The sequence below is a fragment of the Monodelphis domestica genome, chromosome 5 (genome assembly GCF_027887165.1).
Source record: "Monodelphis domestica isolate mMonDom1 chromosome 5, mMonDom1.pri, whole genome shotgun sequence".
NCBI classification, from domain to species: domain Eukaryota; kingdom Metazoa; phylum Chordata; class Mammalia; order Didelphimorphia; family Didelphidae; genus Monodelphis; species Monodelphis domestica.
The window spans coordinates 281,192,377-281,215,837 of NC_077231.1; the positions used below are offsets into that span (position 1 = coordinate 281,192,377).

Here is a 23,461-nt window from a genome sequence, read left to right on the forward strand (position 1 = left end):
AATGTTAAGGAGATTTCCAAGATGGCCAAAAATGTTCATACTTAGGTATCACCACCTCCCTTTCCCCCTAAGGAGACATCAATAACTATCAGCTCATATATTTACTTTCCCATCTACATAATACTTTATGAGAATAATCCAACTGCATCAAAAGTATTTCTTACAAGGACATTAGAGGGTAATGGTCAGACTTTATAAGTGATATTTTATAGAAGACCATATCTTCATCACATAATTAACTAAAAAAATGTAGCGAATCCTCATTATTCTGCTTTTTGTTTATTGGCCACAAAAATATTGATTTGGTAGAACAAAACATTGCTTTAGAGACTTTTCTCTAACAACGTGTTTGCTTGCTTATGTCAACCTGGTTTAGCCTATGTACCATGATGGTTTTACTGGGGTATAGCTACTACACATGCTATAGTTTCTTGGGTGAGAAGTGGATGCCATAGATAGTTGAGACATCATAATAAGGGTTTGGCAAACCTTCACACCAGAGGTGCTAGTCCACCTTGAGAACCCAATATACCCCGACAGACCTCACACCTGTCAGTGAGTGAGCAGGGATTTCTGCCCCAAGCTTATGAAGATTTCCTTGGCAGAATGGGTAGATAAGAATAATCTGTTTCAGTGACCATGACAGCAGCTTGTTCAGACATCAAAAGAGTCACTATCATCCCAGGCTATCATCAGTTCTTCTGACTTGTCTTGCCATTGGACTTTGATAACTCTTAAAGAAAGAGTAAAGCTAGTCTCTTTGTGTAACCCTGCTTCACTTAAATCCATTTCATATGCAAGTCCAGATATCACCCCATGGTGCCATTGGTTGTCTTCTAAAATGAAGGATGAACAACAGCTTGCTTATGTAAAAATTGTACAAGAAATTCTTTGAAAGATATAATGACACAAATAACAATGATGAATTACTCTTGTTAGCATAAAAGATGTAGATACCCATGCCAAAACTTTTTGCCCAAGTCATATAGGCATTCTCTATAGATAACAACATCCTTCAAAAGCTCCTGGTTTGGGAATATGCTCTGCTAATTGCATTAAGCTTAGTAACATTGTGGTCTCCTAAATGAGATCTTTAATCACTCCAAAAGATTTTGGTTCATAGAGGAAAAACAAGATGAAGAAAACCTATTGCCCAACTACTCTCTCTCTCTCTCTCTCTCTCTCTCTCTGTCTCTGTCTCTGTCTCTCTCTCTGTCTCTCTCTCTGTCTCTCTCTCTGTCTCTCTCTCTGTCTCTCTCTCCCTCTGTCTCTCTCTCTCTCTTTCTATCTTTCCATTCATCCTATCTATCTACTTACACACAATTTGTGTGTGTGTATACATACACATATATACACTCTGGATAGATACTACAATGCCTAGATAATTTGCTGACCCTGGAATTGAATAGTAGGAGAGAAACTGGCTAGATTTCAGAAAATTCAAAGTACTTTTAATGACTCTACAACTTCTCTAAGGAATAGAGACCCTTTTTTAACACCAATCTTTTCTGAGGGTCATAACTGATGGAATGTTAAGCACAGAGTTAGAAAGACCTACTTCTGTCACATACTGGCTGTGTGTGATTTTAGATAGGGACCTGAAACTCAGTGTCCCCAGGCAACTCTTAAGACTGAAGTCTAAATTGTAAATCAGCCAAGTCTCTATATTGGTAGGAAAAGTTTCATCATTGGATGTTTCTATACTAATAAAATCACTAGCATAATCCAAAAAAAATTCTTCTAGTGGTGTTGTATTCTGCAAATCATGAAACTTGGCCGTTTTCAAAGAAATGAAATTTAAAATTGTTCGGAGGAAATTAAGAGGTGGATAATAGATGGGAGCAGAGTTCAACACAAGTCAAACAAGGAATTGTGTGAGTGCTGTGGTATAAAGACTTCGCTAAAAATATGAAAGACCAAATAAAGGAGGGGTGGGCTGCTTATATAGTGAGAATTATGTGTGGCCCATGTGTTTCCCTTGGTATTCATGTAATATCTGGAGAGCAAAGCTAATGCTCTTGGATAGACCCCAGGAGTTCCACAGGATGATTGTATGTAAATGAATTGTGATCAGTATAAATGGAGGGAATAACTGTATCATTGAGGTCACAAATCCATTTGCATATTAGAGCTGACTTGAATGATAGCATTAGAACAAAAATAATTATTATTTGAACTTTGAATAGAATATTAAAATTATCAAAAAATTTGATAATTCTGTGATATAAGTACAATAACTCATATCAACATATATTTGAGACCATACAATAATTAAATCTAATCTATTTAACAAACAGAAATTAGTACTGTAAAAAATCTTGAGAAAGAAACTATCCACAGTGGTCTTTTGAGTAGGTGGGATAAGAATATGAATATGTTTTGTCCAATTTGTGGTTCAGTGAATTGAGAGCTAAGTCTAGAGAATGGAGATCCTCTCAAATCTGACATTCCTAGCTAAGTGACCCTAAGCAAGTCACTTAACCTCCATTGCCTAGCCCTTACCACTCTCCTGCCTTGGAACCAATACACAGTATCGGCTCTAAAATAGAGGGTAGGAATCAGGCTCAACCTCACATTTTTTCAAATGGGATAACAAAGGCTCTAGAGATGGTGACTTGTCCAAATTCTCTCACATACATTGAATTAAAACACAAGTGGATGTCTACTGACTTTCAGCCATATCATATTGCCTTTCATATTAGAAAGTAATGCTATTTTAGAATTACTTGGGAAAGCAGATTCAAATATGTAGAGTAAAGACGACATTTCTAAGTAGCTGTCACTGTAATGAGTTATTCATTAATGTTTGGCTACAAAACTTTATTATGAAGTAGATGGTAAATATGCTGGGTTCTTGAAAGCCATGCCAACAGTATAGTTCTACCAAGATGGCAGAGCTTTGTACCCACTGTCTAAGTTAGGTTTCACAGTGATTAGAGTGCAGCTAGACTTGGAGTCAGGAAGGCTTGAGTTCAAGTCTTGTTCCTGAAAGGTGACCTTTATCTATATAGTGGAAATAATAGCACCCACCTCAGAGGGCTGTGGTAAAGAGCAAAGATTACATATGTAAAGCTTTTAGTAAACTTTATGGCATTATAGGAATGCCTGTTATTATTTTTATTATTAGAGGTGGGCCACCAGCAGATTGATTGTTATTGGCTATTGCATCTACAAAACATTGTACTAAGCCACAGAATCTGGCTAGTGAAGTCACAGATCTTTTGGGCAAGAGAGAATTTAAGGAGTTTTGAATAATTGCTGATTCTTTGTCCCCTTCATGTCCAGGATGGTTTGGTAGAAAGATGGGTGAGGACCTTGATTCAAATCCTGTTTCTGCTACTTACTACCTGTGTCACCCTGGCCAGGTCACATCAACTCTCTAGGCCTTGCTTCTTCATCTGTAAAATAAGTGACTGCACTAGATGGCTTCTGAGTGTTCTTCCAACTCTTGATCCATGAGCCTATACTCCTTTATTAACCTTATTCTCCATTGCCCTTTGTCTTTATTCTCTCAATTTCTGTTTAAAGTACCATCATCTAAACATTCTAGCATCACTCATTGGAATCCTCTTATTTCTGGCTCATTTGTCATCCTCCCATTCTTTTTGAGCCATGAAGCTATTCAGTTCATTGAAAAGAGTTAATGGGCTCTCCAGAACCACTAACTTCCTACCAAGGAATGACTTAAGTCCTGATGAGCATTTGCTTCATTAAGCTATCAAAGGTAATAATTAAACCTCTGGAAGGAACTTGGGAATGGTCATTGACTCATTCATCCTGAGTGATGCCGTGGCTATCTGTGGGCATGATTTTGATGGCTGTGAATGTTTGTTGCAGGAACACCAGGAAAGCATCCTGGGCAACACTATGCAGAGTGTCATCACCCTACTCAACAATCTGGTTGCCTACAAAGACTCGAATATGAAGCTGTTCTATGAACAAGGTAAGCATTTCTTGGAGCCCAATTCTGGCCATTTGCTGTTGATCCTAAATTAATCAGATTTTGTTCACACAGCCAAAATCTGCCATTTATTACAATGAAGGTTCATTTCACTAATGCTAAGATTTCGTGGTTTTATAGCTGTTTTATAGATATCAGTATTGTATAATTGCTTTCATTCAGTCATTTTAGTGGTATGGTCCTTCTTCCTCCAATATAGTTCACAAGTCCTTTCTACACTTTCATAAATAGTCTAATGAGTTGCTGTTATTTAAAAAATCATTAGCTTGAAATAAAGCTATAATTAGGCTTAGGACAAGGATGGCCTTTATCCAAGTGCCCAAAACTTTGAGAGAATAACTGAATGTAATACCTTGCTATCAAGAGGAGTTAATTAAGTAGGAGGCAGAGTCACTCTTGGCCCACTGGGTTCAAGATCAAGAGCAAACTAGGAAGCTGGTGTAAGATATTCTCCTCTGTTTCCTCAGTGTGTCCCACCATTGGCAGGAGCTTCTCTTCTCCCTCCCACCCCTGACCTCAGCAGGCAGCTGGTGATGTCTGGCTGGCTGTCCCTCCCGAGCCTGTGGGGTGTCCACCTTTTTGGAAATGAGCCACCTGCACCAAGCCAAACCAACTCTCAGCCTGCTGGGTGCTGCTGCTTCTACCCTTACTACATCTTGTCTTTAGGCATCACTGTAGATGTCATCAGAGAACATCTACATCCTTAAATGATCTCTGGGTCCTCTACGTAGCTCTCAGACAGCCCATTTGACAATCTCGGGAAGAAGGTTGGTTTTATGCTCACCTTCAGTTTTCCTGCCCTCATTCACTTTCTTAACTCTTGAGTCTCTTTCATCCATGAAAGGGAGGAAAAAACTAGGTGCCATTTCTCTTATACTGGTGCTTTCCTGTCCAGCCAAGCCTTTCTAGGTTAGAGTTCTCCTTCTCTTCCCCATCTTCTTTTCTACAACTCTACCCACATGTTTTGCCTTATGCTTGGTCCCTTCTCCATTTGTAGATGCAATCAGAGGGCCAGGGCACGCTCACCTAGTCCTAGTTAGTTGTTTTCCAAAGACGCTGCTATTTCCTCATTGATAGTAAGTACATAGAAGAGTCTGAAGAGAACTTGAATGGCGTCCCCAGGTTCTTCATTCCAGCATTCCTTCCAGCCTTGCTGGACCATGCTGGGAGTCTCGGTCCTCAGAAACCATGCTAGGGAAGCCAAAGCTTTTACTGGACCCGCCAAGCTAGAACTTTCACTACTAAATTCCCTTTGGACTTCCTGCTTTTGGTATTAGGTTTACGCTGTCTTCCTAGACATCCATTTTAGAAAGTGTCACCTCATTTTTAGTCATTTGTTATTTCACTTGGTTTTTTTCACTTCATATAAAAAGAGGTTTTCATTTTTGGACTTTCCTAACATTAAATTCCACGTTCTAAAATACTTGCAGGATTCTTCCAATTGAAGCTTATCCCCATTTATTTGTTTTTAAAACCCTTACCTTCCATCTTAGGATCAATACTATGGAAAGGTTCCAAGGCAAAAGAGTAGTAAAGGTAAGACAATGGGGGGTAAGTGAATTTTCCAGGGTCGCACTTCTAAGAAGTGACTGAGGCCAGATCTGAACCTAGGATCTCCCATCTCTAGACCGTCTGACTCTCCATCCACTGAGCCACCTACCTGCCCCCTGATTTTCCCCATTCATAACACATTAGGAACTTAGTATCATAATCAGCTCTCAGTTTTTTACCCTAATGGAGATAAGTCACACCACAAATTAGGCAAAGCTGCTCATAGAACCATTCTGCTCTCTCTGCAGCACTGTCCCTCCTCAGTTAGTTGAAATAATCTGGCTTTCCCAGCACAAAGAGCAACTGACGATGAGGGGTAGTAACCGTCGAGCTCACAGACAGGCAGTGAGTCGAAGCTAGTTTGGGCTCAAAATGTCACACGATTCCCATGTGAACTTGGAGAACCATCTGTTCTTGGAGTCCTTTGTTTTGGGACTCTTTGTTATTCTCATTTGCTTAATGTAACTGTGATTCCTCCACTCTGAAACTGTTTTCAGGTTCAGCTCATTGCATATAACATTTTTATTCTTATCAGGGAAGGAATTCATAACGTCAGGTAAGACCTTTTCTTTGTTTATATATTCAAAAATATAACTGAATTATTAACATTTAAAAACTGGCTGCTGGCTAGTGTATATGCGTTGACCTTTATATAATGGATATTAATACAAGTTTCTGTATTACTGGCATGACAGTATGAATGATGGATTTACATGGCAAACTGCGGTCATCCAATAAACCACAGCAGCTCCAAAGGAGCATTTAAAGAAATTATGTATGTCTTCAATAGCTCATGATGGCTCCAAAAAGAAATTCTCATTTTTTAGAAGGTTTATTACAAAACTGCCTAAATCGGTATTTACCCAGGAGACCAGAAAATCACTTGGGTAGGTGCTTTGGATTTATGGATCAGTAGCATACAGTGGATTGCTTTCAAAAAACTCTTTTCTTTTAAAAAGAAAATTCAAAATCATGTCTTAAAATAACCAAGCCTCACACCATTCTCTATACAACATATCTTTTTAAGTAAAAATATTTTCAAGATTAGGCTATTAAGTTGCAACAGAAGTCAAGAGATAGCAGGAACTTTTTACATTTCAATCTGGCACTCCTTTAAAATCTTAAGAGCCTGACATCTGTTTTTACAAGTAGAGATTGAAACAGTTCTAAGGATGTTAAAAAGCAATGATAAATAAATGTACCTTACAGTTCATCTAGGTAGTTCAAGGTAGGAAACATCCCTAGATGATGGTCATTCAACCTATAATCAAAACTTCTCCTAATGAGAAGCTTACTTCTTCACAAAGAAGTTGGTATAGTTTGGGGAGTTCTAAGAGTTAGCAAGGGCAATCTTGTATTCAGTGAAAATCTGCCTCCATGTAATTTGTACCCAGAGGACCTACTTAAGCCTTCCAAGGCTACACAAAATTCATATCTATGGTCTAAGTTTATTTGGAGAATACTTCACAGAACAAAATCTTTAAAGAGTCCTTAAAACAACTCTTTTGAGGGTTGGGAGAGTCTGAGCAGTCTCTTAAAGCCCATTCAATCCATAATCTAAAATTACATTTAATCAATTCATAGTGACCATCAATAAAAAGTGTATTTCTCAGTTTTAAAAAATGATAGCAGTGTAATAATTTGACGTTAAATGATACTTTTCCTTTAAATCCTCTGTAGGCTTAATGGCTCTCAGTTTCCCCATCTGGTAAATGAGGTTTTTGGAATAAATGATGACTATTTTTCTGCCCATCCCCAAGTCTATAATTCTATAATAATGCCTTGATTTCATTCAATGAACTCTCTTCCTTATTCAGTGATTGATCACTTACCTGTTTCTGTGCATTATATATCTTTTCTCCTTGTTTCCATTGGCTGCTCATTTTATGGATAACATTTCTAGCAGAGTTTGGTGAATGAGGATACTGAGTTTCATCTTTCTATTTTCCCATTCCTAGGAATAACTTAATCATTTGTGGGCATTAGCATTATTCTTAGGTTTTCCTGATCAGACAATCTTAAAGGATTTCATGAAGTGGCATACAATGGACACTTTTTAGAACATTCTGTATGAAATTTAGGGCCTTAATGCAGGCAAGAGCTTTTGTGAAGACATTAGGCTAATAAAGTAAGACCTTTCCTAAAAATTGCCCAGCCTGTTTACATGAGCCTGGAGCGACCTCCCCCTCTCCCTCCTAGTCCCTCTCCTCCATCCTCCCAATCCTCATCCACTGTCTCTACCTGTTGAAATCCTTCAAGTACCAGCTATCAGAGACACCACCTCCTTTATCATTCCTTTTTGATCTGTTTAGAAATGATTCTTTCCACTCCAAATCTCTCATGCTGGCTTCTATACATGCAACCGCATTCTAACTTGTATTATAGTTACTTTTGTGCAAATCTCATCCCCATTCTAAATTATAAGCTCTTTTAGGACAGGGAGTAAGCCATTTAATCTTGATGTAGCCAGTGTCTGATACAGTTTATTGAAATGAAATCTTGCATCTCCAGAAATTTAAATGGACAGCAAGGAATAGAAAAGACATGACTTGGTCTGTCTTCCAACATGAGAGACGTGGGAAATTAAATGACCCCTTGGTCCTAAGAGTACCTAAGACTTTACCAATCAAAGTTCAACCATCCCATTGGCTACCAGGAACAAACCAGACATTTGATGCTTCTTTCCACAAAGATTCTACAAAGCATGAGCTAAAGTGTCTATGGTAAATTTGGCAAACTGCATTTTAGTAATCCAGTTCATAGAGCACAGAGTTCCATTTCGCTATTGAGAAGATCACACCTTAGGGGAGAGACGTGTCTGGTCCTCCAGAAAGCAAGGAAAGAACATTTGGGAATGTGACTGCCAACTCCTTGAGTTCAGTGATTCATGGGAGAGCAGAAGGTCCAAGAGGTCCTAAGACATCGTAGCTGATGAAAATTGCCTTGTTTCAAGATAGGAGCCACCCAAATTCTCTAATCTTTTCTAGATGCCTCTTTTGACCTCTCAATGTAGTTTAATTTTATCTACCTTGGGGTGTTCATCTTTAGCTAAGGTTGATTCTGGATCATAGCTGTGCCATTGACCAGGATTTGGTGAGGTTTTTTTAATTTCTTCAATGGCTGATTATTTTACATGTCCCAAGATAGCCTAGGCATATTTCCTACTTTTATGTACTTAATAATATCAAAGTTCTTCTTTTTGGATGAACAGTTGTTGAAGTATGATCCCAAATGTTCAAATAAAAGGGACAATTAAAGAAATTTAAAGAAACACTTGTAAATTTGACACTTATACTCTAGTGACCAATTTAAAATGAAGGGATTCAAGTGTTTTTTTTCTAAAGCTCTTGATTTTATTCTGTACTTGAAGTTTCTTCCTCTCAAATCAATTAAATACCAACAAGGCACTCTATAATTCAGTTAGAATATTTATTTTTCTGCATGTTCCTGAAGATTATTTAAATTGCTGGAGAGGGCAGGAATTATATTCAACTCAACGTTTTTGAGCCAGAATCAACATCCAATGAAAATAGAAATTAATATTGATTACCAACATGGCAATAATTATTATAAAATACATTCATATTGTGTTTGCTTAACTATTCAGAAAATAACCGCAAGGTCCAAATATGTCATCTGAGAAAAAATTAGCATGATACTGTCTAGATTTTGGTAACATGTTAGTAATTGTAAATGTAAAATCCCCTACCCTTTTATTTGATTAATGTTAGCATTCTAGTATAAAAGTTAGCACCCATAATGGCCTTTTGGTACTATAGCACACTCCCTTTTTTAGCTGATATAGATGATTTTCTTATATTATTGTACTCTTCCTCTAGCTGAGGTTGATGCTATACTACCTATGCTTTTTGATATATTTGTCACATTACCTTAAGCATCAAGATATAACTCTGGCATAGTATGAGAGAATGTGACTCTATCTTAGTTAAATAACATCAGTATTTAAGATTAAGTAATTATCAGTAAGTTTTTCATTAAATTCCGTTATACTAGATCAGTATATTATACTAGATCAGATTATTTATAGTTTAGCTGTCTTGGAATTAAACTAATACTCAATTATTAGTTCCGTTCCGTAAGCATTAAAATACTTCTAAAGATAGTTATCACTTCAGGTTTTTCTAATGCGTCTCTACCCTTTGCTCTATTATTTGAAGTTCTGGTTTAAAACTCACCCATGTCATCTGATTTTACTTGATGCTTGAGGACCTATAAAGAGATTTGACCATTAGGGGAAACTCTATGACTGATCCCTGGAGAACTGATTCTGTTCCTGACCTTTTACTTGAAGCATCATTATTTTGTGTATAAAAGAAGGCTATTCACAAGGCTCAAGGTCTTTGGTCTTGACCAGTCCAGCTTTATTGTGGGACTGACCCTCTCTCAATAAACCTATTTCTTTTTGCCTTGGAGACTTTGTTTCTTTTATTGGAATTTCTGCTGATTAATATTTTTGCCACAGTAATGAAGACAATATATAATATAACAATACAACATAATATAATATAATATAGTATAAATATGTGATATAATAAAATTTAATACAATTAATATAACATAACATAATATAATATAATTAATATAATATAATGGATTTTGCCATCTTCATTGGCTTAAAATTCCAGAGGTTATTTTTTCCATACAGGGTAGTATGGGCCAAGATTAATTTTTTAAAATTGTTTCTTAAACCCCTCTTTTTGCATTCACATTCTTCCTCCCTTCCTCCCCTTTCCCTATGATCCAGAAAACCAGCATTAGCTCAACTTTCAGTTCTATATATGAATTGAGGACAAAAGTAGTTAATTTGAGCAATTTTTCATTTCATTTCTTCCCAAAAGATGACAGTTTTATCTTTGAAGAAATATCATGTGGCATCAGCCAAGAATGCCATTTATTGAATTTTATGTCACCATAAAGTCAAGTTGATTAGTTGATTTATTTTTGTTGCCTCTCTTGCAGTCACACTAACCACTGCAAACTTAGATGACTTAATGATTCAGCAATACTTATTGCCAGGAACACCTGGCAAGTTTCATGAAATGAAGAACTATCTGTTTGTGACATGGACATCCTAATAATGGTCTTTTTCACACCCCAAACCCACAAAACTGAAGAACTTTAAAGGTTCAGGTGGAAGACTTCAATTCATTCTCTTTCCATCCACTAATTCAGCCTTGCTGGGAAACTGGTGATACTCGCAGGAAATTAGAAATGGATTCCATCAGGAAAAGAATTTGCAGAACAGCATGGTACAGTGGGAAAAGCATGGAATTTGGAGTCAAAAGACCTTAGTTCAAATCCTGGCAGAGTGACTTATTGTGTGAACTTGGGCAAATTCTTAGTTTTCCTCATATATCAAATGAGATACATGAAGTAGATTAGGAATTCTTAATCCTTTTTTGAGACATTTAACCCTTTGACATCTGAAACTCGAGTGCCTTCTCAGAATAATGCTTCTAAAAAAACAAAATTTAAAAAATTTATATATATACAAAGTCAGTCAAATATATTGAAATAATTATAAAAATATGGATTTGTTTAAGTTCATAGACTTCAAGTTAAGAACTAAATTTTCTTTGAGGTCCCTTTCAATTGCTGATCAATTTTTCTAAAGTTCAGTCTAACACTCCTTAACTGAATTGTACCACAAAATTACAGCTCTAGAAGGAGGGCACCTCAGATCATGTACTCTCACCTAAAGCTGAACAGGAATCTCATAGCTGGATGGATAGATGGATGGATGAATAGATGGATGGATGGATGGATGGATGGATGGATGGATGGATGGATGGATGGATGGATGGATAGATGGATGAATGGATGGATGGATGGATGGATGGATGGATGAATGGATGGATGGATAGAACTATATCTGTATGTGAAGAGAGAGAGAGAGAGGAAAGGATGGAGGAAGGAGGAAGGAGCATATCCAGAAGTGTTCCTGGGGAAATGATGGGGAGATTCATTGAGTTTATCTAATAGTAGGATGTTCACAGAGATTCATGTCAAAAAGATCTATATCTTTCCTTAACTACAGGCTACATCCCCCATGAGCTAACATTATGACTATGCCTATGAGAAAATATATAAACTCCTTAGCATTCTGCATTTTGGTTCCAGCTTTTCTTTGTAGTCTTATCAATTGTACTTAACATTGTACACTATGCATTCCTTACAAATTGAACTAGTATTATCTATTCCTTCATCTAGTTCTTCCTTTTCCTACTTTCATGAATTCATACAAATAAATTTCTCTTATATATAATGAATTTCCTCTTTGTTTCAGACTTTTGAAATCCTTTTCTTCCTTCTGAGTCCACACATATGTACCTACTCCATGAATTCTTCCCTGACTTCCCTCATGTCTCCCACCCTGTTGAAAGTAATTTCTTTATTCACTTCCAGGTCACATAATGAACAAGCTGAGGGACTAGACTGTAGAGGTCTTGAGAATCTCTTAAACATCTCTGAAATAGCTTTTATATTCAAGAGATAAACCTGTTTCAGCTCTCTCCATAGTCTAGGACAAAAAGAACCCACACAAAATAAAAATCCATTAAACTTACAGCAGAGCATATAATCATCCAGCACCACTTTCCCCAACTCAGCAAAGCAACACAAACTTGTAAGAAAACAAAACTCTATACCCCAATGTCCATCTCCCTTCCATCCAGGAAAAAAAATAGTAGAAATTTGCTCAAGTTCAGATGTTAACATAATAATACTCTGCTGCAATAGATCTCAGTAAGAGAATGGAACAGAGGGAAATGGTACAGAACATTTGTGAGGCTATGTGATACTCTACAAAGTCAAATGGAAAAAAAGCCTTAGATTGATCTGGAGCCAAACCTATCTCCCAAGAAGACACTTTGGGCAAAAACGGAATCTAATGAACTTGAATTTTCCAGTATAGAAAGAGATTAAGGAGCTTTAAAATCTCCCTTCAGGGAAAGCATTATTAGATAGGAGAGAGTCATAAAGTGAACAATAAGGGAAAACATACTAAAATTACCAGAAATTTCAGGAAGAAGAAAGCCCAATTAAAGACTTCAAACATAAGTTAATAGATGAGTAGGGAAGATATTAGTAGTTAAAAAGGAATATGGCCTTTAAATCACAGAACAGAGTTTAGACATCTATGAATAAATATTGCAAGACAAAGGAAAATCAATCATTACTCAATGAGATAGATGGCCAGATGGAACCAAAACATGATGTTCTTGAATGGTTTAAAAGAGAAAGAAGAATTTTGAAAGCAAACTTTATGACCTGCAAATCAGAAATAATTGGCAGAATAGAAAAAAACTTGAATTAAAAAAAAAGAAAAAAAACTTGAATTTACAATAAATTTGACCAAAAAAAAAAAAGAAAGAACATTAGATTAGAATCAAAGATATATGGAAATGAATTACAAAATATTGAACAGAAGAATAAAAAATCAATAACATTACAAGAAAGCTTGAGCTCGACTTCTGGGTAAACATGGCTGCAATCTAGACACTAATAGCTTCCTCTCCCCAGCACCCAATGAAATAAGACTACCTCAAAAGAGCATAAAAATCATCTTTGGAAGAACAGAGGTACTCTACAGTAGGGTACAGCAATGAAGGCACATGGGGTTTGAGCATTTCCACACTATAATAAGGAAAAAAAACTCACACCGAAACATGATCTGAACTACCATCCCCCACCTCACCTACAGAACCAGAGTAGGGACCAGCTTGCTCACTGGAGACAGAGAGTGAGTGAAGAATGTCTCTGTAGTGGCGGGGGAGGTGGGGTACACCAGTGTCCTTGGGATCTAATTAGGACTTCCAGGGAACTACCCCTCAGAGCGGTTTCACAGGAGACCGCTGCGCACTGGCGAGCTCACAGACCGCGGGTGCTCTTGCAAACTGAGAACATTGAGGAGACTCTAGAGGCTGCCTGAGTCAAAAGCTCCACTCCTGGCTGTAGTGAGGGGGGGACCCACCAGGGTTCTTGGAAACTGACAAGGACTACCAGAGAACTATCCCTTAGAGCGGTTTCACAGGAGACTCCTGTGCATGGGAGAGCAGAGACCACAGACCACAGGCCTGCTAACAAACTGTGGAGGCTGCAGAAGAACCTGCCTGAGGCAAAAGCACCACCACTTAAATCCACAGAAAACCAACCCATCTCAATCAGACTTCTGACTAAAAAGGAAAGGGAAAACCACCAAAGGGATGGCTCATAGTGCCCAAGATCAACCCTCCAAGAAGAAGTGACTATTGAAAACATTTCCTGAGGGAAAACCCAGGCTACAGAGGAAAAATAGGATGAAATTCAAACAAAATCAAAACCTTCTTTAAAAAATGGAAATTGATTCAAAATCACCTTAGACAAAATAAAATACTTAGGAATCTATCTCCTGAGACAAACACAGGAACTATATGAACACAACTACAAAACACTCTCCACACAATTAAAACTAGACTTGAACAATTGGAAAAACATTAACTGCTCATGGGTAGGATGAGCCAATATAATAAAAATGACCATCCTACCCAAACTCATTTATCTATTTAGTTCCATACCCATTGAACTTCCAATTTTTTTTTTTACTGATTTAGAAAAAACCATAACAAAGTACATTTGGAAGAACAAAGGATCAAGGATATCTAGGGAAATAATGAAAAAAAATACAAAGGAAGGGGGCCTTGCAGTCCCAGATCTCAGACTATATTATAAAGAAGTGGTCATCAAAACAATTTAGTACTGGCTAAGAGACAGAAAGGAGGATCAGTGGAATAGATTCCGGGTAAGTGACCTCAGCAGGACAGTATACGATAAACCCAGAGAACCCAGCTTTTGGGACAAAAATCCACTATTTCATAAAAACTGCTGGGAAAATTGAAGGACATTGTGGGAAAGATTAGGTTTAGATCAACACCTCACACCCTACACCAAGATAAATTGAAAATGGGTCAATGACTTGAACATAAAGAAGGAAACTATAAGAAAATTAGGCAAACACAGAATGGTATACATGTCAGACCTTTGGGAAGGGAAAGATTTTAAAACCAAGAAAGACATAGAAAGAGGCACAAAATGCAAAATAAATAATTTGGAATCCATCAAATTAAAAAGGTTTTGTACAAACAAAACCAATGTAATTAAAATCAGAAGGAAAACAACAAATTGGAAAGCAGTCTTCATAGAAACCTCTGACAAAGGTTTAATTACTCAAATTTACAAAGAGCTAAATCAATTGTACAAAAAAATCAAGCCATTCTCCAATTGATAAATGGGCAAGGGACATGAATAGGCAGTTCTCAGCCAAAGAAATCAAAACTATTAATAAGCACATGAAAAAGTGCTCTACATCTCTTATAATCAGAGAGATGCAAATCAAAACAACTCTGAGGTATCACCTCACACCTAGCAGATTGGCTAACATGACAGCAAAGGAAAGTAATGAATGCTGGAGGGGATGCAGCAAAGTAGGGACACTGATTCATTGCTGGTGGAGTTGTGAATTGATCAAACCATTCTGGAGGGCAATTTGGAACTATGCCCAAAGGGCGATAAAAGACTGTCTGCCCTTTTACCCAGCAATAGCACTGCTGGGGTTGTACCCCAAAGAGATAATAAGTAAAAAGACTTGTACAAGAATATTCATAGCTATGTTCTTTTTGGTGGGCAAAAATTGGAAAACGAGGGGATGCCCTTCAATTGGGGAATGGCTAAACAAATTGTGGTATATGTTGGTGATGGAAAACTATTGTGCTAAAAGGAATAATAAAGTGGAGGAATTCCATGGAGACTAGAACAACCTCCAGGAAGTGATATAGAGCGAGAGGAGCAGAACCAGGAAATCGTTATACACAGAGTCTGATACACTGTGGTATAATCGAAGGTAATGGACTTCTCCATTAGTGTCACTGCAATGTCCCTGAACAATCTGCAGGGATCTAAAAAACACTATCCACAAGCAGAGGATAAACTGTGGGAGTAAAAACACCAAGGAAAAGCAACTGCTTGACCACAGGGGTGGACAGGATATGACTGAGGAGAGACTCTAAATGAACACTCTAATGCAAATACCAACAACAAGGAAATGGGTTCGAATCAAGAACACATGTGATACCCAGTTGAATCATGCATCGTCTATGGGAGAGGTGGGGGGGGGGGTGGAAGAAAATGATCTTTGCTTTCAATGAATAATGTTTGGAAATGACCAAATAAAATAATGTCTAAAAAAAAATGGAAATTGTCCACCAGCTCTGGAAGAACTCAAATTGGAGCTTATCCAAAAGATGGAAACCTTCTGGCAAAAAAATGGGAAAAAATTCAGAGAGAGGTCAACAGTCTGATAGACAAGAACTCCCAATTGGAGAAACAGCTGGAACCCTCAAACAGTAGGGCAGACCAAACTGAAAAACAAAACCAGTCCTTAAAGACCAGAATTAAGCAACTGGAAGACAATGATCTTGCAAAACAGCAAGAATTAATAAAGCAAAATAAAAAAAAATTAACGAATTAGAAGAAAACATAAAATATCTCACTGACAAGGTGACAGACCAGGAAAGCAGAGGAACAATTTGAGAATCATTGGTTTACCTGAAAAACCAGAGATAAACAAAAATCTTAATGCCACACTAAAAGAAATAATCAAAGAGAATTGCCCTGGTGTTCTCAAACAAAGGGGGAAAATAGAAATTGAAAGGGTTCATAGAACACTCTCTATACTAAATCCCCAAAAGACAACCCCCAGTAATGTAATTGCTAAATTCAAGAGCTTCCAAGCTAAGGAGAAAATCTTACAAGAAGCCAAAAAGAGAAACTTCAGATACAAAGGAGCACCAATAAGGATTACACAAGACCTACCAACGGCCACCCTAAAAGACCACAAAGCCTGGAACACGATATTCAGAAAGGCAAGATAACTGGGTTTTCAACAAAGAATCAGCTACCCATCAAAACTGACTATATACTACCAGGGGAAAGTATGGGCATTCAACAAAATAGAAGATTTCCAAGTATTTGTAAAGAAAAGACCAGAACTCAGTGGAAAGTTTGACATCCAAACACAAAGAGCAAGAGAAACATGAAAGGTAAATATGAAAGAAAGGGAAAAGGAGAAAAATGTTTTTTTTTCCTTTCTTTTATTCAAACTCTCTTCTATAAAGACTACAATTAGATCAAATTATATATATATATTAACATATGGGGGAAATGTTATGGGTAACTCTCAAAAATTGTATGCATTAATAGAGTAATCAGAAGAATCACTCATAGGGAAAGATTGGGGCATTAACATGATTTGTAGGAAATAAACAAAAAGAAAGGAAAAGGGAGGGGGGGGGGTCAATGATGGTACCAAGATATACTTGAAGAAATAGAAATAAATTAAATAGAATAATCTTTGTCACACAAAGATATACACAGGAAGGGAAGGGGAAGAATTCTCTTATAAGAAGGAGAAGAAGAGAGTGCTATTGGTATTACTTAAACCTTACTCTCAGCGAAATCAACTCTGAAAGGGAAGAGCATTTAGATCCATTGGGACCTTGAATTCTATCTTATCCAACAGGGTAAGGGAGAAGGGAAAACTAAGGGGGTGGGGGGGTAGGGGAAAGGTAGTTCAAAAAGGGTGAGAAGGAGAGGGGGGAGGGAAATTAGCAGACCCCCCCAAAAAATAAACAAAAAGGGAACAAAAAGGGAGGGGCCATAAAGGGAAGCATAGCAAGGGAGGGGACAAGGGGGACTGATTTAAAGTAAACCACTGGTTATAGCAAAAGAATAAAGGTCAGAAGTAGGAGATGATATCAAAATGCTGGGGAATTCACAAATGACAGTCATAACTTTGAATGTGAATGGGATGAACTCACCCATAAAACGTAGACGAATAGCATAATGGATTAGAATCTAAAACTCTACCATATGTTGTCTTAACGAAACACACATGAGGTGGGTAGATACTCACAAGGTCAGAATTAAAGGTTGGAGTAAGACTTATTGGGCCTCAACTGACAAAAAGAAGGCAGGAGTTGCAATCATGATATCTGACAAAGCCAAAGCAAAAATAGACCTGATTAAAAGGGATAGGGATGGTAAATGCATCCTGATGAAAGGGAGTATAGACAACGAGGAAATATCACTAATCAACATGTAAGCACCAAATGGTATAGCACCCAAATTTATAATGGAGAAACTAGGAGAATTGAACGAGGAAATAGATAATAAAAGTATACTAGTGGGAGATCTGAACCAACCACTATCAAATTTAGATAAATCATAAATAAGAAAGAGTTAGAAGAGGTGAATGAAATCTTAGAAAATTAAAGTTAATAGATATATGGAGAAAAATAGATAGGGACAAAAAGGAATACACCTTCTTTTCAGTATGACATGGCACATTCACAAAGATTGATCGTAAACTAGGTCATAAAAACATGGCATACAAATGCAGAAAAGCAAAAATAATTAATGCACCCTTTTCAGATCACAAGGCAATAAAAATAATGATCAGTAAGGGCACATGGAGAACAAAATCAAAAGTCAATTGGAAATTAAATAATATGATGCTCCAAAATCAGTTAGTTAGAGAACAAATCATAGAAACAATAATTTCATTGAAGAAAATGACAATGGTGAGACATCCTTTCCAACCTTATGGGATGCAGCCAAAGCAGTACTCAGAAGAAAATTCATATCCCTGAGTGCATATATTAACAAATTAGGGAGGGCAGAGATCAATGAATTGGACATGCAAATAAAAAAACTTGAAAGTGAACAAATTAAAAATCCCCAGAAGAAAACCAAATTAGAGATCCTAAAAATTAAGGGAGAATATAATAAAATTGAAAGTGATAGAACTATTGAACTAATAAATAAGACTAGAAGCTGGTACTTTGAAAAAACAAACAAAATAGACAAGGTACTGGTCAATCTAATTTAAAAAAAAAAGGAGAGAAGAATAGCAAATTAACAGTCTCATAGGTGAATAGGGGGACCTTACCTCCAATGAAGAGGAAATTAAGGCAATCACTAAAACCTTCTTTGCCCAGTTATACGGCAATAAATATGCCAATCTAGGCAATATGGACAAATATTCACAAAAATATAAATTGCCTAGACTAATAGAAGAAGAAATAGAATTCTTAAATAATCCCATATCAGAAAAAGAAATCCAACAGGCATCAAAGAACTCCCTAAGAAAAAATCCACAGGGCCTGATGGATTCACAAGTGAATTCTATCAAACATTCAAAGAACAGCTAATCCCAGTACTATACAACGTATTTGACATAATAAGCAAAGAGGGAGTTCTACCAAATTCCTTTCATGACACAAATATGGTACTGATTCCAAAGCCAGGCAGGTCAAAAACAGAGAAAGAAAACTACAGACCAATCTCCTTAATGAACAGAGATGCAAAAATCTTAAACAGGATACTAGCAAAAAGTCTCCAGCAAGTGATCAGGAGAGTCATTCAATATGATCAAGTAGGATTTATACCAGGAATTCAGGGCTGGTTCAATATTAGGAAAACCCAAGCAAACCAACAAAAATCACATGATAATCTCAATAGATGCAGAAAAAGCCTTTGATAAAATACAACATTCATTCCTATTTAAAACACTAGAAAGCATAGGAATAGAAGGGTCATTCCTAAAAATAATAAACAGTATAAATCTAAAACCATCAGCAAACATCGCCTGCAATGGGGATAAACTAGATGCATTCCCAATAAGATCAGGAGTGAAAGAAGGATGCCCATTATCACCTGTATTATTTAACATTTACTAGAAACACTAGCAGTATCAATTAGAGAAGAGAAAGAAATTGAAGGCATTAAAATAGGCAATGATGAGACCAAGCTATCACTCTTTGCAGATGATATGATTGTCTACTTAAAGAATCCTAGAGAATCAACAAAAAAGCTAGTGGAGACAACTTTAGCAAAGTTGCAGGATATAAAATAAACCCACATAAGTCAGCAACATTTCTATATATTTCCAACACATCTCAGCAGCAAAAATTAGAGAAATCCCATCCAAAATCACCTTAGACAAAATAAAATACTTAGGAATTTATCTGCCGAGATAAACACAGGAACTATGTGAACACAACTACAAAACACTCTCCACACAACTAAAACTAGACTTGAGCAATTGGAAAAACATTAACTGCTCATGGGTAGGACAAGCTAATATAATAAAAATGACCATCCTATGCAAACTTAGCTATCTATTTAGTGCCATACCCATTGAATTTTCAAAAAACTTTTTTACTGAATTAGAAAAAAACCCATAAGAAATTTCATTTGGAAGAACAAAGGATCAAGGATATTCGGGAAAATAATGAAAAAAAAAATACAAAGGAAGGTGCCCTTGCAGTCCCTGATCTCAAACTATATTATAAAGCAGTGGTTATCAAAACAATTTGATACTGGCTAAGAGACAGAAAGGAGGATCAGTGGAATAGACTTGGGGTTAGTGACCTCAGCAAGACAGTGTATGAGAAACCCAAAGACCCCAGCTTTTGGGACAAAAATCCACTATTTGATAAAAACTGCTGGGGAAACTGGAAGACAGTGTGGGAGATATTCGGTTTGGATCAACATCTCACACCCTACACCAAGATAAACTCAGAATGGGCGAATGACTTGAACTTAAAGAATGAAACAATAAGTAAATTAGGTGAACACAGAATAGTATACATGCCAGACCTTTGAGAAGGGAAAGATTTTAAAACCAAGCAAGAAATAGAAAGAGGCACAAAATACAAAATAAATAATTTTGATTACATCAAATTAAAAAGGTTTTGTACAAACAGTACCAATGTAACCAAAATTAGAAGGGAAGCAACAAATTGGGAAACCATCCTCATAACAAAAACCTCTGACAAAGGTCTAATTTCTCAAATTTATAAAAAGCTAAATCAATTGTATAAAAAATCAAGCCATTCTCCAAATGATAAATGGGCAAGGGACATGAATAGGCAGTTTTCAGCTAAAGAAACCAAAACTATTAGTAAGCACATGAAAAAGTGTTCTAAATCTCTTATAATCAGAGAGATGCAAATCAAAACAACTCTGAGGTATCACTTCACACCTAGCAGATTGGCTAACATGACAGCAAAGGAAAGTAATGAATGCTGGAGGGGATGTGGCAAAGTTGGGACATTAATGCATTGCTGGTGGAGTTGTGAATTGATCCAACCATTCTGGAGGGCAATTTGGAACTATGCCCAAAGGGCGATAAAAGACTGTCTGCCCTTTTACCCAGCAATAGCACTGCTGGGGTTGTACCCCAAAGAGATAATAAGTAAAAAGACTTGTACAAGAATATTCATAGCTATGTTCTTTTTGGTGGGCAAAAATTGGAAAACGAGGGGATGCCCTTCAATTGGGGAATGGCTAAACAAATTGTGGTATATGTTGGTGATGGAAAACTATTGTGCTAAAAGGAATAATAAAGTGGAGGAATTCCATGGAGACTAGAACAACCTCCAGGAAGTGATTCAAAGTGAAAGGAGCAGAGCCAGGAGAATATTGTACACAAAGACTGATACACTGTCGTACAATTGAATGTAATGGACTTCTCCATTGGTGTCACTGCAATGTCCCTGAGCAACCTGCAGGGATCAAGGAGAAAAAAAACACTACCCACAAGCAGAGGGCAAATGATGGGCGTAAAAACACCAAGGAAAGGCAACAGCTTGACTACAGGGGTGGAGGGGATATGATTGAGGAGAGACTAAATGAACACCCTAATGCAAAAACCAATAACATGGAAATGAGTTTGGATTGATTTCGGATGTGATACCCAGAGGAATCACGAATCACCAATTGGAGGGGTGGTGGAAGGGAGGGGGAGGAAATGAAAATGATCTTTGTTTCTAATGAATAATATTTGAAAATGATGAAATAAAATAATTTTTAAAAGGAAAAAAAAAAGAACGCTTGAGCTCCATAAGAGTAAAACATTGACCTCAAAGATAGAATGGTAGAAACAATTTAAGAATCATGTCTCTCTGAAGATTACTGTATTGATGACTTTAATGTCATAATGTAAGAAATGATAAAAGAAAACTTACTAGAAACTTTTGAACACAGAAAACAAGGGGTTAATTGAAAAGATTCACAGATTTCCTCCAGAAAAAAATTGTCACAAAGCAATTCCACTAAGAAACAAGTGGTATAAGCAAGCAGAAGAAAATTTTGAAGATAAAAAGGGACTTTAAATAACACAAGACTATTCTATATCCATAAGAAACTGTAGAAGAAAATGAAATATGTCTTGAAGAGCAAAGGAATTTAGAGATACAACCCATGGTGAATTACCCTGCAAATCTGAGAGTAATCATAATTTTTAAAAAAATGTGAAAATTCATTTAAAAAGAGATGTTTGAAACATTCCTTGAAATGTCTGAAAATCAGACATGCCTAAAAAAATAATTTCTTTCTCAAGCACCTCAGATAACAGAACTACAAGAAGCATAATATACAGCAATCGAGGCCAGTAAGAAGATAACCACATGAGACATGACAAGAGATGTATTTTTTTAATTTTCACAAGGAGACAAATGTGAAAGCAGTTATTCAAAAGTGGTTGTTGCTAATTAAAAGTTATAGTGGAAAAAAAACCAAGCATGAAATGTCATGTAGTAAAAATCTCAACACTGTCTGCAGATGAACTAATGTTCTGCAAGGAACTACATTAAAGAATGGGAGAGTTTGGAAGGGAGATACAATAGGATGGTATTGACTTTGAAAAACACAGAAATACTAAAGTAGCCATAAAAACCATATCTGCAATCAGGAAAGACACAAGCCCTTAATATCTGGCCTCTACGCAGAACCCAGTGTTAAATACAACAGAGTCATAAACTCTAGAGCTCTGAGAAAATCAACACACTAGATGATTCTCCACAGAACAATAGAACTTGGGAACTTATATAACTTTTGGGGAATTAAGTTCAGCAAATATACACTGACAATATTAAGCCTATATATACGAAATGTTCTGTCATCTAAAATTTCAAAGGAAAAGCTAAATGAATTCCAGATGGGTATAGTTAACAAAACAATCATAGTGGGGAACTAAAACTTTCCCCTCTTAGAACTAGATAAATCTAAACAAACAAACAAAAAACAAAGAAAAAAGGATGAATAGAATCTTAGATAAGTTAAATATGATAGCCATCTGGAGAGCACTGAATAGGAATAGAAAAGATTGTATCTTCTTAATGGTAGGTACATGGTCCTTTTACATAAATTGACCATATATTAGGGCACAAAAACATTATAGTTAAATGTCGAAAAGCAGAAATATTAAATGTGTCCTTTTCAGATCATACTACAACAAAAATTGTATATAATAAGGGGCCATGGAAACACAAAGTAAAAACTCATTAGATACTTAATAACTTAAAGAATGCATGGCTTAAAGAACAAGTTATAGGAACAAATAATTTCATTAAAGAGAATGGTTAAAATATCAAATCCTGTAGGATAGAGCAAAGGCAGTAATTAGAGGAAAATGTATATCTAAATGATTATATTAATAAAATAGAAAAAACAGATTAATGGGGAATGCAATAAAAAAAGCTAGAAAGAGGATAAATTAAAAATCCTTTGCTAAATGCCAAATTGGAAATCCTAAAAATTAAAGGCAAGATTAGTAAAACTGAAAATAAGAAAGCCATTCAATTAATAAGAAAATCTGGGAGTTTATTTTAGCAAAAAATCCACAAAAAAAGATAAATCATTGTTTTATATGATTTTAAAAAGAGAGAAGAAAAGCTAATCACAAGCATTAAAGATAAAAAGGGTAACCAATGAAGATGAAATTAAAGCAATTAGAGTTATTTTACTCTATTATATATAAGCCATAAAATTTAAGTTTAAGTGAAGTGGAAGAATATTTACAAAAGTATAAGCTGCCAAGAGTATCAGAGG

At 36.4% G+C, this 23,461-nt stretch overlaps 1 protein-coding gene across 2 annotated transcripts in view; it reads left to right on the top strand.

Moving 5' to 3' along the window:
* Window positions 1–23,461, top strand: part of ULK4 (unc-51 like kinase 4) — a 678,848-nt gene that overhangs the window by 403,260 nt on the left and 252,127 nt on the right. For both annotated transcript variants that reach the window (XM_007505056.3, XM_007505057.3), the window contains exon 32: window positions 3,838–3,943. In XM_007505056.3, the coding sequence (XP_007505118.1) occupies window positions 3,838–3,943 (106 nt within the window). The remainder of the gene's footprint in view (window positions 1–3,837; window positions 3,944–23,461) is intronic.